This window comes from Panulirus ornatus, chromosome 46 (assembly GCF_036320965.1).
Source record: "Panulirus ornatus isolate Po-2019 chromosome 46, ASM3632096v1, whole genome shotgun sequence".
NCBI classification, from domain to species: Eukaryota; Metazoa; Arthropoda; class Malacostraca; order Decapoda; family Palinuridae; genus Panulirus; species Panulirus ornatus.
In genome coordinates, this window is record NC_092269.1 from 6,867,008 (window position 1) to 6,885,946 (window position 18,939).

The following is an 18,939-nucleotide window of genomic DNA, read 5'->3' on the forward strand; positions in this document are numbered from 1 at the left end:
TATGGTTTCGGTGCATTATTACATGACAGCTAGAGACTGAGTGTGAACGAATGGGGCCTTTGTTGTCTTTTCCTAGCGCTACCTCGCACACATGAGGGGGGGAGGGGGTTGTTATTCCATGTGTGGCGAGGTGGCGATGGGAATAAATAAAGGCAGACAGTATGAATTATGTACATTTGTATATATGTATATGTCTGTGTGTGTATATATATGTATACATTGAGATGTATAGGTATGTATATTTGCGTGTGTGGACGTGTATGTATATACATGTGTATGTGGGTGGGTTGGGCCATTCTTTCGTCTGTTTCCTTGCGCTACCTCGCTAACACGGGAGATAGCGACAAAGCAAAATGATTATGATAAGATAAAGATATATGTATATATATATATATGTATATGTATATATGTATGTATATGTGAAGCGTCTGGGGTAAACCATGGAAGTTTTGTGGGGCCTGGATATGGAATGGGAGCTGTGGTTTCGGTGCATTATACATGACAGCTAGAGACTGAGTGTGAACAAATGTGGCCTTTGTTGTCTTTTCCTAGTGCTACCTCGCATACATGTGGGGGGAGGGGGTTGTCATTTCATGTGTGGTGGGGTGGCAACGGGAATGAGTAAAGGCAGACAGTATGAATTATGTACATGTGTATATATGTATATGTCTGTGTGTGTGTATATATGTATAGGTTGAGATGTATAGGTATGTATATTTGTATGTGTGGACGTGTATGTATGTACATGTGTATGTGGGTGGGTTGGGCCATTCTTTCGTCTGTTTCCTTGCGCTACCTCGCTAACGCGGGAGACCGACAAAGCAAAATATATAGAAATAGATAAATAAATAAATAGATATATGTATAACAGATTACAACCTAATCTAATCCAAATAGATTGTTTATTAGTGTATCTTATTTTTATACAGAGAGCATTGTCCTTATCAAAATTTGCTGAATGACTAAGACTGGCAAAGCATTTTATGGAACATAAAATTAAAATAGAAATGATTATTCTTGATTGCAATGAAAACTTTAGGTCTGTTAGTGTAAATTCATGTGTTTTAAGAAATCTTGAGCACAGTGTGCCTACAACGATATAAACAAAGACAAGTAGATAGAATAGTTAATTAGACACTAAAGATGAATATTTTATTTGCATTCTTTTTTATTTAGTATGAAGTTAAAAAATTTTGTATAAGAAGAAATGTATCAAATAGAACAAGTTATTGGTAAGTTAAGTAGGAAGTGTCAGTGCTATACTGTAACATTTTGGAGGGAATGACTGGTCGAATTATTCATTATTGCAAGCATTGTTTAGGTGTTAGAGAATGGCACAGATGAAAAGAGAGGAAAAGGAAATATTTTAGACATATGGTGTGTGTGTGTATAGATGAATCTGTTAAGATTAATATGAATATAAAAGGTTTATTGTAAGCACTGGGAACTGCCTTTTTGACGTAGATAGGTGCAGATACATCCACCCTGCTCTTCTGTTCATTAGTATAATCTTTTGTGTTGCAGACACTACACGAAGTCCTCGAAAGGATGAAGAAAATGGAAAGAATTACTATTTTGTTTCACATGATGAAATGATGGCTGACATTGCAGCAAATGAGTATTTGGAATATGGTAAGAAGTGTTAATGTTGTACTTCATTCTATAAAATTGCTCTTTTAGTGTGCAGCAGAAAACAGATGTATAGAGTTCATGCCCATTAGTAAGGGATGTAAGCTTGAAAGGAATATTTGATACCTTTATCCTTTACATCAGGTAATGTATGTAGTAACTTTTATATTTGCAGTGTGATCCTTTAGGATGAATAGAATGAGGCGGTTCTCACAAATGAAGTGGCAGAAAGGGTAAAGGCAGTGATGTCACTGTACATTACATGTACTGTCCAAATCTTCATCTTTGATGTAATTTGTATGAGATGTCAAAGATAGTGCAGGGAGCTATATTGTTTAGCCATGTTGCTGTATGCCATAGCTACAAATGCTACACTGCTGTGTTGACCCTGATGCCACACCAAATGTTGACAAGTTTCTTCCAAGTGCCTTATTAATAGATCAAAGCTATTAGATACTGAAAGGCCCATTATTTATTTATTCATCTTTATCCTTCATTGAAGAAATTTACTTGGATTCTGCCCTTATTATCAGAGAGGAGCATGGTGGCACATCATAAGAGACAAAACCAGAATGAATTCAGTTCATTCTGGCATTTCCTTACACTGTTCATCAGTGAGAAGCATGGTGTTATCCATAACACACAAAACCAAAATGAATTCAGTTCTTCCTAGCATTTACTTACGCTGTTCATCCTACCTAGCGTTCAGTTACACTGTTCATCCTAGCATTCACTTACACTATATACACTGGCTGTTTAGAAGATCCTGCATTTTGTTATGACAGAATTAGTGTACTTTTTAATGAATGTCACATTTCTTTTTGATGGTTCAGGTCTCAGTTTCATGGTAATGAATGATAAGATGGACACAGCTAAGATGTGAGTCACAAGAGTAAGTCCAGATTTGATGGCAGAAATCATTTCCCTACTACTTAACAGAGTCTGAATGACGAATGCTAAACAGTTTTGTCCCATCATTGATGCTGAATCCAGACCAAGAATACCCAACTACTTAAACAAAGTATGTGCTTCACTTAAATTACAAGCTCCCACGACAAGCAAAATGGTCATAATTATCCGTTCTGGGACCACTGAAATTATGATCTGAATTTCAGCTCTCATCGTAAAAGTCCTGCCCATAGATGAAATGATATTATTGGGATCAAGAAATGATATTATTTGGATCGAGATAGGCCACTGTCACCATTAAAGTCCTATCCATAGGTGAAGTGATACAGCCCTTCGTGCATTAGTCCAATCAAGATGGCCACCATTGTATAAATATGAATCTAAGCACATTCCCAGAATAAATGTTACATGAAATTGCATTGAACAACCTATGTTTTGCCATAGACATCTGTTATGTATATGAAGATGATATCCAAGATGAAAGTTTTCTATCTACCTTCATATTACTTTAGAATTGCCTCTAAATATCTTGCATGAGTGTTTTGCACCATCAATATACTGTATTATCTACACAATAGCTTTAGCACGGTTATGGTAATGTAAATTGTTTTGTTGAAATAGTCAGTATATAATTTCATTATTTGCAGTACAGGGAGAGAGTTTTATTCTTGAGGAGTTCCATTCTTTTTTTTTTTTTTTTTTTACCTTATTTACTGTCAAAGTAGCCTTCAGTATTTGAATATTCTGACATTCACAGTTTCAACCACTACCCACACTCTGAAACAGAGCTGTACCTCTTTATATATCAGTTGTCACAGGTTCCTTGTCATGTCATGTGATTGCTCAGATACTGCATCTCTTGAAGAACTTTTCACTCTGATTTAGAAACTTGCAGGCTTTAATCATATCACACCTCCCTCTTCTTAGTACCAGGACTAGTTTGAATCCCTGCTGTCTTCCATGAAAATACAAAGCTTACAATAGCAACACTTTTGATAAAGTTATTGAGACAGAGCATTGATTAATGAAGTTTAACAGGTATACACAAATTGGCGCATGTAACACAGGTACACAAAGGAGGTTATAAGCTGAAGTCAAAAGAGTATAGATAAGATACTTTGATATTAAGGTGGGAATTTTTTAAAGTGATAAAAAAACACTGGATCACATGACTAAAAACAATTACATTACAAAGGCCAATACACAGTCTCACCCCACTGTTCATTACATTGGTATTTTATGTAGTAATACTGTATATATGAAATTCTTATTCAAGGAAATAGACTGGGTACCTTTTGAGACCATGTCAAAGTATTTCAGACAGTTAACTCTGTTGTTTTATCATAGAAATTTTCTAAACATAATAGTAAATGTAAACTACAAAATGAATCGAAGAGTTCTCAGTTAACAAATTTTAGAGTTGTTGCAAAAAGAACCACATCAGAAGAAGATAACCTTATATCAGGAGCACCACAAGAAAAGGTTTTAGGTTTATTCATGTTGGTAGGAAAGATAGGACGAGAAAGAAAATAATCTTGTTTTGAAAATGACATGAGAGAGTAAAATGACATGATCAGACACGAAGAAAATCCTTGAATATAATATATGGATGGTTAGAATAGTATCTGATGGATTTTAACAGAAAAAGATTTGTACAAATGTATCATGGATAAATTAAAACATACCAGCAACTTTCTACAAAGGCCCAGAGGGAATTGACGTCAAAAATCAACTACAACATGAAATATCTTAAAAGTTGTCAATGATAAGAAACTTTAATCCAAGGGGTACATTGACAAAATAGTCCTGTCTGTCCAAATGATGAGTGGCATGATAATGAGAAATTCCATGATTCGGGCAGAAAGCAGATAATGAAAGTGTTTAATGTAAACATAGGAAGCAAAGTTGAATTATTGCTACTTCATGTGGTCATCATTCAAACAGATGACAGCACCCAAGTTGAAGAGAATTGAAGAATATTCCACAAAAAGTATTGAGGGCCTTGAACGTATGAATTATTTTGAGGATGAAAGAAATATTACTGCATTTTAGAAAGTCGCAATAACGTTATGTGATAGTCTCTGTTTGCAGCCTGTTGAGCTCGAGCATAAAGAATCATATACTTCACTAGTCTGAAAGCATCTTGACAAAATAATTTTATGGAACTAATAATTTTGTGATGTCCTTTTAGAAGGCAAGACTCTTTGACTTTACCATAAAATTTTTAATGGCATGAACTTAGTATACCTAGCTGGATATCTGCCTGCTTAAAAGTTAATACTTGGGAATGTACCTTGAAGATATAAAGCAGAATATGTAAGAATCTAGTGAAAAAGATTTGAAAAGCTTCTGTAATGAAATACCAAGAGAAATTAGAAACATGCATGAAACAGTTATGGAAGAATTGAAAAGTATATTACATGTGATATTGTTAAGTCCTGGATGAACAAAGGATTGACAGCTTTAGAGTGTGCCTGGTGGCAAAGAAACTACATTATTCATCAGGCAAGATTTTTTAATTTTTGGTGAGTGCTTCATGCCAGCTCCGCCTTTTTGGCAAAGTTTTGTCTGAGGTACTCTGTGGTAGACTGATTTGTAGCCCTCAGCCATTCATTGGTATTTCAGCTGTCCTAATTTATCTACTACCTTAGTTGCCTTCTTCTAAAAATTTATGCATCTAGGGTGCTGTGACCTAACTTGAGAGGCATAATTCAGATTTGGTCTGTTATGCTGTGAAGAGTTTACCCAACATTTCTTTAAACTTGAACATGATTCTAATGTTTATAAGCAGACAGTTTTCCTTTTTAACAGTTTCCTGTGGTAATAGGTCAAGCACAACTTTGACCCCAAGGCGCCTTTCACTCTTTAGATTCCTTTTGGCTTTTTCCCTGCCTGGTAATAATTTTGTTGAGGCTATCTCTAACTGTTTTGCATCCTCAATACTTTATACTTACTTGGATTGAATTTCATCAACCATTCAACTCCCCAATTTTGGAGTTGGTCCTGGTGTCCTCATAAGCTGTTGCAGTCATTAGTATTCTTACTACTCTCATAGTCTTGCCATCATCCTAAGATATGCTCAGGTAAGACCCACCCTTATTAGGCACATCATTTACGTACATCAAGAATAGCATTGGACTATGCGGCAAACTACTGATAACTCTGGCCCATTGTAAAATTGTCCCTCTAACTTTGTGCCCTTTGCTTCTTACCACTAAGGTAATCTGTCCAGAGAATGGAACTACTTATTCCTACCTGTAGATATTCCTTCTTAACCCTTTTGCTTCTGTTGTCTTCAAAAGATACCCTTTGATCTCATTGCTCTGGGCATCATATGATTTCTTAATGGTGCCCATCATTGTCTGAAATCCCAGCTGATGTTTGATTTCACAGCTTAACCGTAGATGTCACAGCCAGTCTCCTGCCACTACTGGAACAAAAATGTCACTCACTTCAGTCACCCACAGGTCATCATGCAGGATGCATGTGTTAATTCGTTGTTGTGCCACAGGTATGTATCCAGTCTCTTACAATACATATGATATGCAGGGAGATTGATGGATAAAGTGATGAAGAGGATCGTTTGTATTCATTATGCTTTTCAGTTGAAATGAATAGGAGTGAAGTGTTTGTTGGAGTGTTGGTTGGAGTAAAGCCTTGAATAAAATTGGAACCAGGACCCTTTTTCATATTTTTTGTTAAGGAAAAAGTATATTGTTTGTGAGAAAAATTAGAATACTACAAGTTTTGCTTAGATGGCAGTCATTTGATGCTCTCCAGTTACTCTCAAGACAGGCAAGTAGGAATCATAGATGTTGATGTCTCATGATATCCTTCACAAACACCCACTCTGTCTTACCACAAGTAAGATACAGAGTGCTCTGTTGTATACAGTGATGAAGAAGAAGTCTTGAATACATCTTGCTTATGAGGTGAAGAAAAAGAGGAATACATGTTGGCTGAAGACATAACATCTATGGCATCAAGTGAGGCTAGCAGCCCTTAGAAAAACAACAAGCATGGATCAGCTCAGGGCATCAGATAGACTTGCCACATTACCAGATATTTTCTTGAGACTTTTCCATAAGGTAAAAACATAGTTACAGGACAAAGGTGATGTTAGTGTATGTGTGTATGAATACCAGCATTGTGCACAGAACATTGAAGGAATTATGGTGCAGGTGTAAGAAAAGGGCATTCACCCCTCTCCCACCAACCACTTCAAACTGCCCACATATTCCTTTTGTGTTGTAAATGGCAGTTAAGCGGAAGGAATAGGGTTGGAAGTCCTACCCTCTTTTCTTAATTTCCAAAAGCAGGAACAGATGAAGGAGCCTAGCAAGGACTTTTTCCTGCAAGTCTCAGTTGTACATTCTTGATGCTACCTAACATTTGTGGAAATATATGATTTTATTTCTTTTCTCTCAGTTCTTTCATTCTTGTTCAACTCCCTCATTAGCAGGTGACTGCTGGAACAGATAAAGGGAAGTCTTCATTTGTTCATGTCAGTGTGCAGTGCACCAGAATCACAACCCCATCCTCCACCCTCTTTGTCTCGAAATACCCCTTTCTCACTGGCTTACATTATCATTCTCTCTCTCTCTCTCTCTCTTTCTCTCTCTCTCTCTCTCTCTCTCTCTCTCTCTCTCTCTCTCTCTCTCAGAAAAAAAAAAAAGATTTTCATTTGCATTTTGACATTCGTTATTGAATTATGCCTCTCTCCTTTTCAACCTTACTCCTCTATGTAAATCCAGTGGTAACCAAATTCTGACTCCATTGTATATTTCAACTAATGTACAATAGCACTGGCCTGTACTCTGGTGTAGATCTCCATTTTCTGTTTTACAGTCATGATCATAGTTTTATTTAGGTCCTGTTCCCTCTCTTATATCCCTCTAGTGTATTCCTCAACCACAGACAGTACAGAGCAGTTTTTTTTCATACTTGTTTGCCATTTCCTGCATAGAGTGGTAGCACCAGGAGTAGATGAAGAAAAGCTTCATTTACTCACATTCACACTCTAGATGTTATACATAATGCGCCAAAATCAAAGCTTCTTATCCATAGCCAAATCTCACAGATCTTTCCCCTGGCCACTTCATTTGCTCTGGTTCAGCTCATCAACAGCACACTATCCCATGTATGCCAAATCACTCCAGTTCACTCTATCCTTTGCATGCCTCACTTTCCCCTGCAAATTCATGAATTTCTTTTAAAGCATCTCTCTGACTCCATTTTTCCATCTCATCCTTTGTCTCTCCCCTTTCTGTGTTCCCTCCAGTTCTGACAAGTATTCCCTTTAATTCATTCTCTTCTCACTCATCTTCGTATGTCAAAACCATTTCAGCACATGCTTCAGCTCTCAAATAAACTCTTTTTGCTTCCATACCTATCTCATACACTATCTATTTCTTATTCAATCATTGCTTCTCATGCTGCACACTGTCACCAAGCATTTTACTTCCAATACATCCACCCTCCTCTAGACTTTTATATTTAAGGTGCACACATCATTTCCTAGTGACACCATTAGGTCTCATCACCAAACATACCCATCTTTGCCCTCACAGACAATTGCCTCTGACTACACACACTCCCCAATGCACCCAGGACCTTAGACCCTTCACCCTCTTATTGGTTTAATTTAGCTCCCTTGGTTCCATTCACTGCCTTGAACACTCCCAGGTCTCTGAAACATTGCAGGTTTTCTTCATCCAAACTTGCCCTTCAGTCAACCTGTCTTTCTCCTCTGCTAAGCTTAATACAGAAGTCCCTTGCAAACCACTAAATTACATTCCTAGAAGACCTCTGTGACTGGCAACGAAACGTGGGATTAGGGGAAGTGATGTTTGAGATACATAACTTAAGTTCAGTAATGACCACTTCTTGGTTAAAAAAGAAGCATGGTATGGTTCAAAAACATGCTTGTTCTACAATAGTACAAAGAAATGATAGACAAAACTCAGGAAATGATATGATGGCATTATGCCTTCCCTTATGCTGCATCTCTATACTCCTACAAAGTAGCCAGCTTGCTTCAACGCACAGAATGTTACCTTGATGCTTCCCCTAATATCACCACCTAGCTGTAACTCTCCTGCTTGTCCCAACAATTGGTGATCTGCCAAGCTGGGCTTCAAGCAGCTAGGAGCCACATGACATTTGCTCAATGTATGGATAAGATTGTTGTGGTGCCGTGGAAAACCTCACATACTGAAAACTTGATTGTGTGGTTGGTGAACTGGTATACATTACTTAGAGCTTGGATACTGAAGACCTTGGTTTGCAGAACTGTGGCAGGTAGGAAAGGGACCTCTGTAACCTTGCTTATACTCACAGTAACTCTCAGCTTCCTTCTCTCAAACAATCCCAAACTCAGAGTCTAGCTTTTGCTGTTTCTCACACGAGTCTGCCATCAGAGCAATACCATTGCAACAGAGTATCTCCGGGGTTCTCACAGTTACATCCCTCACTACCCTATCAGTAAACAGAGTAGCCTTTAAAATGCTGAAACTTTGGGAAATAGGAATCCATAATGGAACATATGTACTTCAAATTTTATGGAGGAAAATACATAAAAAGTAGTATACTGTCTTCTGTATTGGTGTAGGAGGGTCCTGCTTGGTTGCATGGATACTCCTTTCTTTCTACATACATCTAAACACATTACACACTTTATGGTTTATTCAACATCAGTGATTTCACATCCCATATGTTTTATTTAGACAGTTTTCCTTAGTATACATATTTTTATTTTTTTAGATATCATTTATACACACACACAAACATTATTCACATGAATATATGAAAAAACATACTTTCATCTATATATAAACTCAAGATATTATTTCCTTTCTTGTAAAATTGACTACGATATATACCATAGAAATCTAGCTTCCCACCCTGGTGACGTGATGACGCTTTCCTTGATGACTTATGGATAATTATTGTATCGTATATTTTTTCCAGCTGTGTCTTTAGGTTGCTAGTAGCATCTCTGGATAAAATGTGGAATCATACATTGGCAGGGATTTTAAACATTGCCATCAAAATCTTTGGCTGTCCAATAGAATGTTGAAGGTTGTACAGCAGACCAGTGTGCTGGCATTTTGCAGGCCAATGGTTAAACACACCTTTCTCATAGACACACCTTCACCAGGAACTACTTATACTTCTCTCTTTCTACCTGCAAACATACCTTACTCTATTGATAGAGACTCCTAATTACTTGCAGTATCATATTTTCCAATGGTGTATCAATTGTACCATCATTTGGTATGTTCCATGCTCTTTTTATGTAAAAACAAGATTTTGTAAAGATAGCATATCTGGCCCCTTGTTTTCATGTGCTCTGTAATGTGCTGTTACAAACAATTCTTCTATATATGTTCTTTGAACTTGTGTCTCCTTGAAAGTCTAAGTTTTGCTAGTCTAATTGTTTGTACAGAGTATTTGAAATCCCTTGCTCCCTTCAGCATCGTGATTGTTTCTTCTTTGTTGTCAGTGTTCATCTGTTCTGGTCACTGCAGTTCCATGGGGGGATTTAAACTAACAGCATCATTATACACTTTCTTCCTTCAGTGGTTTTACATATGGTATAGTGTTTGAATGCACCATCTATTAATGTTTCATGGACTTTAAGAATATGTATGAGGATTTTAAGAATGTGTATGAGTATGGTAGAGTTTGTATGTGGTGAGGAGAGGTAATGAATCCTCAGATTCCGTTTTGCTGATAGACAATCATTTATACTTGTAAGGAGGTGTAATCAAAAGTAATGAGAATTCATAAAAATGAAAATGTATTCATATATTATATAGAAAAAGAAAAGGTCAGGAGGAAGATCATTAGTTTGGAAATGAAATGAAATAATATACAGTGCTTCCACTAATGTTAGAATAGAGCAACATGTGAGAAAGAATATAAGAAATATTTTTTAGTATGAGTAGTGGGTGTGTAGAATAAAATAATTGATGAAATTACGATACCCCCATATTGAGTTTTTTCTCCTCTCACAAAACTTGTCAAAACTTTTGTATTGTCATTATTTACAGTTTCATCATTTTGTGTATTCCATTCATCCATTACTCTGAGGCTGTAAAAATACTTCCTTGTTGAATTATGTGTTATGGCTGGTGGTGGTTCTATCTATATCTTTCAAAGAACTGTTCACTGTGAGTATCATCCAACTTAGTTTAGAAACTTGGCAGTTGTATTCATCATTCCTTATTCTTTTATGCAGTATGGTGAGCAAAAATATGGCCTCTAATCTTCCACTGGAACTCAGCTTCTTTATTATGGTACCATCTCTGTTGCCCTATTCATTACCTTTTGTATTAGTTCTTTGTGCTTTCTAAAGCACACACAATGACAAAATCTGAGGACTTTTTTTCCACACTGTGAATGATTTGCTGAATAATTCATTGTCCATACATTATACTTGAATGTGATTATAATATTTGTTAGATAGTTTTCCTTTTCAGTTCTCCTCATATAGAGCTCTTGTAATATGTTAGGTACAATGTTGACATCCATGTCCCTTGAAAGTCAGTCAAAATGTCATAAAGCGTTTAGCTTCATTTCCAAACTAAATATTTTCCTCTTGATCTTTACTGTTTTTGGTGAGTATTCATATAGTATATATTCTCTTTCATAAGTATCAAGTACATATTTGTACATTGATTTATTACATCATTTTCAGTTACATTACATTAAACCAAATCAGATACTACCGTAAGTGAATAAATCCCTAATATCTCAACTGCTATGACAATGGAATTACATTTAACTTGACATGTGAAACAGGGAATGCCTTTTAATTTTTTAATCATAATGACGTGTTTTCTTCATTTGAAGAGCAATAGAGCAACAACCTAATTCTTTTATTTGATACCTGCTTTTATATATTTTTGTATATTGGATCTTACAGTTCATTAAAGAGGAATTTATTTAAACCAATTGCATAGAGCATATAACCCACCTGGTGCATAGCACAAAAGCTTAAGGTTCAGAATATAGAGTGCGACCATTTTGGTTCCTAAAATATCTGAATCGTATGTAATGCTTCTCACATTCAAAGGAAGGTAGCACATGGAAAATGTTCCTCTTGAGCAGTTAGGTTATTAATGCTCTAATTCTCTGTGGTGTAGAGTTCAGCAAAAGTGCTCTGAATATTTGCTAAAAATATTTACTCTGATTTGAATAGCAAATAACTGAAGAAGTGTGGTTTCAGAAGTGGTAGAGGATGTGTGGATCAGGTGTTTGCTTTGAAGAATGTATGTGAGAAATACTTAGAAAAGCAAATGGATTTGTATGTAGCATTTATGGATCTGGAGAAGGTATATGATAGAGATGATAGAGATGCTCTGTGGAAGGTATTTAGAATATATGGTGTGGGAGGCAAGTTGTTAGAAGCAGTGAAAAGTTTTTATCGAGGATGTAAGGCATGTGTACGTGTAGGAAGAGAGGAAAGTGATTGGTTCTCAGTGAATGTAGGTTTGTGGCAGGGGTGTGTGATGACTCCATGGTTGTTTGATTTGTTTATGGATGGGGTTGTTAGGGAGGTGAATGCAAGAGTTTTGGAAAGAGGGGCAAGTATGAAGTCTGTTGTGGATGAGAGAGCTTGGGAAGTGAGTCAGTTGTTCCTTCGCTGATGATACAGCGCTGGTGGATGATTCATGTGAGAAACTGCAGAAGCTGGTGACTGAGTTTGGTAAAGTGTGTGAAAGAAGAAATTTAAGAGTAAATGTGAATAAGAGCAAGGTTATTAGGTACAGTAGGGTTGAGGGTCAAGTCAATTGGGAGGTAAGTTTGAATGGAGCAAAACTGGAGGAAGTAAAGTGTTTTAGATATCTGGGAGTGGATCTGGCAGCGGATGGAACCATGGAAGTGGAAGTGAATCATAGGGTGGGGGAGAGGGGGCGAAAATCCTGGGAGCCTTGAAGAATGTGTGGAAGTCGAGAACATTATCTCGGAAAGCAAAAATGGGTATGTTTGAAGGAATAGTGGTTCCAACAATGTTGTATGGTTGCGAGGCGTGGGCTATAGATAGAGTTGTGCGCAGGAGGGTGGATGTGCTGGAAATGAGATGTTTGAGGACAATATGTGGTGTGAGGTGGTTTGATCGAGTAAGTAATGTAAGGGTAAGAGAGATGTGTGGAAATAAAAAGAGCGTGGTTGAGAGAGCAGAAGAGGGTCTTTTGAAATGGTTTTGGCACATGGAGAGAATGAATGAGAAAAGATTGACCAAGAGGATATATGTGTCGGAGGTGGAGGGAACGAGGAGAAGTGGGAGACCAAATTGGAGGTGGAAAGATGGAGTGAAAAAGATTTTGAGTGATCGGGACCTGAACATGCAGGAGGGTGAAAGGCGGGCAAGGAATAGAGTGAATTGGATCGATGTGGTATACCGGGGTTGACGTGCTGTCAGTGGATTGAATCAGGGCATGTGAAGCGTCTGGGGTAAACCATGGAAAGTGTGTGGGGCCTGGATGTGGGAAGGGAGCTATGGTTTCGGGCATTATTGCATGACAGCTAGAGACTGAGTGTGAACGAATGGGACCTTTGTTGTCTTTTCCTAGCGCTACCTCGCACACATGAGGGGGGAGGGGGATGGTATTCCATGTGTGGCGAGGTGGCGATGGGAATGAATAAAGGCAGACAGTGTGAATTGTGTGCATGGGTATATATGTATGTGTCTGTGTGTGTATATATATGTGTAAATTGAGATGTATAGGTATGTATATTTGCGTGTGTGGACGTGTATGTATATACATGGGTATGGGGGTGGGTTGGGCCATTTCTTTCGTCTGTTTCCTTGCGCTACCTCGCAAACGCGGGAGACAGCGACAAAGCAAAATAAATAAAATATGAAATATAAATAAATAACTGAAGAAGGTTATTTTGAGAAAGAAGTAGGCCAGTGCAAAGTTGCCATGAATGTATGGTTGGAAAAATAATAAGGGTAAACTGACAGTCCTCTCATATCTACTGAGGAATGTTTTTATTTATGTGGCAAGGACCCACTGAGGTGTTACCATAATCTGCAACATATGATTGAATGAAATCTTTATTAAGGTACAAGATTTAAACCTTATTCACCACTTTGTCAGTGGGTAAGTTTTCACTTTGATAAGAAAGAATGAGCTGATATTAACTCGGCTTGAGTTAGCATCTTGTATGATGTAAAGGATGGATACTAACAGATGCTGTAGTAATGTACTTCATTTTCTTCACTTTCAGGAATGGAAGGTTAAATCATTTTTTTAGTTTACTTATGTACAAGGCCATATTTAGAGCAGCAGTTTTGTTATTTCTAATTTGTTTATTAAGATCTTTTTCATTTTCTTAATGAGTTTTTTTTGTATTGCACTGTGCTTTTTTGTTTCTAGGCTTGACATAATGTCTTTAGAATAGAGTTAAAAGCTAAACTAGCCTCTGACTTTCCTCTTAGCCTAATTTTATGCTAACTTTTGTTATTCCTTGATATTATATGGAAAGTGTCAGTGCTGTGTGAATTTTATTTCAAATGTAAGAAAATAATTTTATTAACTATAATGTGATATTACAGGTACACATGAAGATGCTATGTATGGCACAAAACTAGAGACCATTCGTAAGATTCACAGTGAAGGTCGTATGGCAATCTTAGACGTCGAACCACAAGCACTCAAGATCTTGCGCACAGCTGAATTTGCACCCTATGTTGTGTTCATTGCTGCTCCTTCCCTACAAAATATGGCTGATGTAAGTTTTCATTTTTTTTTTCATATGAGTATGTTTTAGTAAAGACAGGAATATGTGTGTTACTTGTGTAACTGAGACTTTCAGAGTGCTCCTCATTATCATTTCTATCCTTTTCCATTAAAAGGGAAAGGAAACGAAGTAGTAAAGAATCTACTTGTAAATCCTCCTGTTTGTTATTTGTTCTTCACCCCAAATGCATGTGCAGAGACCCTTGACAAACCACTGGTGATTCTTAAAATCTTCATCAGGAGGATATGATTCCAGCAGAGTGAAAAAGAGCCAATGTAGTTCCAGTACGTGAAAAAGATGACAGAAATTCTTCTGAAACGTTGTAAGATTCTATGATAGATAATCAGGATACATAGATTTCTTTACTGTCACAGTAGGGGCTACTGAAGTGGAAGACAACATATATGTAAGAGGCAAGGCTGTGTGTGGTGAATGTGTTGGATAACCATGATAGTGTTCCCATAGATCCTTGAAACATCTCGTATTTTCAGTGCCTTCAAAAGTACTTAAATATGTCAAAATTGTTGTTTAGGTCATAAAAAGTTTTAGATTTCACTTCAGGTTACCTTATTGAATGCTGTTGTACTGTGTGGTACAGGACATCTCTGGCTCTTGACTGCAGGTGTGCTGTATATGTGGCTTTTAAAAGTCCTGGGCATGGTGAGTAGTGAACTAGTGGGTCAGGAAGCAATTACTGGGAACTCAGATAATGTTTTCACATCCTTTTCTCATATTTTTGCCAGATCAGCTGGTTATTAAGCATCAAGTTGATATTGAGGATAGTACATTGTTTCTGTGCTTCCAAGGCAGCAGAACAGGTACACGAATAATGTATAGAAGAAATGGAACATTTGTCATCGGAAATTGTAACAGGATTGCACAGACATGTATATATTATGCTGTAAAGAGGGATATATCATACAATTGGCAAAGTTACAATCAGAATATTTATTTATCTGATAATCAAACTCACCACTGATGTAAGTAACATTTTACGGTATTGATATATATATAGTCACTTGTTTCAGGAAAAAATTGCTCTTTCAGGTGCTCAGAATTCTTTTTAGATTAATGGTAAGAAGATTGTTAATGGGGCATGGACAGTGAATCTAATGCATGTGGCAATGTTTGTTCTTGTTGCTGCATATGTGGAAGCTCAGAAAAAAGTTTATACTTGACAACTAGTTAAAAAATATTTTTGAAGGTGACATTGCTATTCAGTTTTCTGATGATATGTTGGATGTAGGAACCAGGGATGTGAGCTTCCAAACTTCGAGCATTGCAAATCCAGTCTCACTTTTCCCCATGAGAAAATGAAAAGTTGCCCTGGGTTGTGGGATACTTCTGGAAGGATCCATCTGTTATCTCACAGTCAGGCATTGGTTGAGTGTAGATTTCCAGTGAATGAAAAAATTGATATCTGCAACATGTGCCAAGATCCTGTCATTGTGCCTAAACAAGTCTGTGCTTATGTCATTTTCTGTGGAAGTCCACAATGTGCCCATCACAAAGGAACTGTTGAATTTTGCTCTACTTGCATGATCAAGATATAGGGCCCATTTGGAAGAAGAGATGAAAATTCTAGAAGAATTAGGCCAAACTAGGTAATAAATTGAGGAAAAATTTAAATGAATAAGTAGAAAAGAAAAACTTTGCTTGATGAATGTGAAAGTGTGTGTGAAGAAGCTGACAAGCTAGCAAAAGAGCAGAATGGGAGACAGGGAGCCACATGGTAGAACTTAATGCAAAATCAAAAGAAGTGAGTCAAAAACTGGAGTCAGTTAAAGGGTGGGGTGTTACAAGTTAAGGAAAAAATTTTATACCTGAAGCTCTTAACATACTTTAAACACACAAGTAAAAAAAACAATAATGGTGATTTTATTTTTACTATACATTTTATTCAAAAATTGTGGACATATGTAAGAAGTGCATTCAATTTCAGGTTTATGCATGTATGTATTGCCTGATAATATTAAGCTTTGATTACTGACTACGTTTAAACTATGGAATTTTTCTTTTGTTTTTGATGTAAACTTTCAAAAAAAACAGGTTTTCTCCTTGCTTATACAATAGCTGGAGGGACAGTGTATGAGAGGATAAGGAACATTTTAGTATAAGGGATGGTTGGGAGATTGTGTATTCTTGGGCTGATGGAAAGCCTTTGATGTTCCCCACAGAAGATGGGTGGTGAGGCTAAACAACCAAGGTGGCATCAGAGGAGGGTTACATAAATGGACTGACAGCTGTTTAATTATATGGGAATAGAAAACACATGTCAAGGGAGATTTTCAAGTGAGGCTACGGTGATGAGGGAAGTTCTTCATGGGTCAGTGTTTAGGCCACTGGAGTTTCTGACCAGTTTAGATGATTTGTTACATGAGGTAGAATCATACCTGAGTGTATCTGTTGCTATAGAAATTATAGAATAAGTGAAGATTAAGAGAGACTGCAAAATACTGCAGAAAGATCTGAAGAAAATACTGTAGTCAGATAAGTATGTAAAGAAATTAGCTCCTGGATTATGAAAGGTTGTAGATTTTGTATTATGAAAGGTTGTGGATTTTGTATTGTGTAGCATTGTAGTATCCATAAGCCATTCATTATATCAGCTAATGATAATATGCTTTCTATTTTGTTTTGCAGTATGATGGAAGCTTAGAACAGCTAGCAAAGGAATCAGACATGCTCAAGCAATTGTATGGCCACTTCTTTGACTTGACCATAGTGAACAATGACATCGAAGAAACAATCCGACAGTTGGAGAAATCTATTGAAACTATGAATATGACACCGCAGTGGGTGCCTGTGTCATGGGTTTACTGACAGCCCGCCCCTCCCCGAGACAGTCCCTCTGACTGCTATTGCTGTGGAACATCACGGAGCAAAGAGGCTAACAGACGAGCCCACCAACACCATAGAAGGTGATCCAGTGGAGCATAGAACCACACAACCATGACCAGAGTGCCACAATCAAAGTCTCGCAAAACATAATGCCTCATTTTATCCTAAGATATATAAAAAAAAAATTTTTATAAAAATAGCAAAAGAGATCAGACATTACAGCCAAACACTGCACATAATGTGTGTATCTAAGAATGTTTTGTATGACAAGTGATGATGGAAAGGGAGTGGAGATACAAGCCTTGAGAGTGGTGTAATAAGTAGTATATAGGTTGTGGGAATTTGCTCAAAGTGGGAATATATATACAATAGGGATATGCATATATTTGATAAATTTTTTTAATATGTTAGGTAAAATAGTGACTTATTTCTTTGATCTTTAGTGAAAGTATTTCCTCACGCACAGAACACAAACACACGTTATTTGTATTTTGATGGTAACAAAAGCCTTCCAGTATTTTGACAATCTGGGGGTTGTTATTGAAAGTAATATCAGCTAAGAAGTTACATTAACTATAATTTAAGATTGATCTGTTATGTTATTTCATCAGTGAAGAAGGTGATATTGCTTTTATTGAATTTCATGAAGTACAGGGTAGTGCTTATATGAGATAATTGTTCAAAATCATGGCTATTCTAAGAATCAGGTATAGAAGCCTATGGGACATGATATGTGGTAGATTGCATTCACAAATGAAACATCAGATACGTTAATCTTTATTGAGAGTTTACTGTTTTTGATATATTTTTCGACATAGCACACAAATATTATTGCTAAGAACCATACATTCAAAAGGGATTACTTATTCTGTTATAGATAATGCCACAGATTAAACAGAATACTTATTTTTTAGTGAACTGAAGAATATTTTTGAAAATCTATCAGAAAACAAGGCTAGAGAGAGATTCACCGAGCGATGATCATCATCCGAGAGAAGAGCCTGCGTGAATCTATAGTGTACCATGGTTGTGTGTGATTCTCGTGAAAGAAGATTAGATTTTTCCTAAGAAGGACTAAGGATTAACTGAAGCTGGTTAAGGGGCTTGAAAAGTCTTTGGGGAGAAGATTGGCTTAAAGGTGATAACAGTGCACGTGACTCTTTTTTCAGAGTTGTGGTTTGATGAAAGACCTCCATTGTAAAGAAGAGGCAGTGAAATCCAGTGGAGATGAATATATATTTTTAGGATACAAGAGAATAGTGAAGGGTTGTACCAAAGCACAATAAACTGACAACTGAATACATAAGTAATGCTAGTAGTGTTGTCTTTGATGGAATTCTGGAAATCACTAAAGTATCCTCCATACTTCTTGGTAAAGAGGGTGGACTGATCTGTGTACACTTATAAATATTGTTTTTATAAGCAAATAAAGGTTGAACCAGTTGTTCCTTGTACATGGAATTTAATTAATTGTTATATAGTTGCAGTGCAGGTAGTAAGCCAGTTTATGCTAATGTGAAACTGATGACATTAGGTACTGTCTGTATATTTCGGTCACATGCTACATTTCTTTTATACAGTACTAGATTTGTAATAAGTTTGAGCTGTGAGAATGATGATAGTGGGCCACATTTCAGGCTAACTTTCACAGGGTTTAGTCTGAGCAAGAGAGATAGTACTTTTTATATTTGTTTACCAGTCATTTGACACTATTTCTCTTGTTTTGTTTATACTCATCTATAATGCCTTTTCAGTTCAGCAAGAACTCAAAAAGATAAAATCAATATAATACAAATAAGGAAATTA

The 18,939-nt window shown here is 36.7% G+C and overlaps 1 protein-coding gene across 8 annotated transcripts in view; it reads left to right on the plus strand.

The window, feature by feature from the left end:
- CASK (peripheral plasma membrane protein CASK) overlaps positions 1 to 18,587 on the plus strand; it is an 850,717-nt gene extending 832,130 nt beyond the window's left edge. For all 8 annotated transcript variants that reach the window (XM_071688727.1, XM_071688728.1, XM_071688731.1 and 5 more), the window contains 3 exons: positions 1,525 to 1,632; positions 14,108 to 14,283; positions 16,936 to 18,587. In XM_071688727.1, the coding sequence (XP_071544828.1) occupies positions 1,525 to 1,632; positions 14,108 to 14,283; positions 16,936 to 17,115 (464 nt within the window). In that variant the 3' untranslated portion in view covers positions 17,116 to 18,587. The remainder of the gene's footprint in view (positions 1 to 1,524; positions 1,633 to 14,107; positions 14,284 to 16,935) is intronic.
- The last annotated feature ends 352 nt before the right edge of the window (positions 18,588 to 18,939 follow it).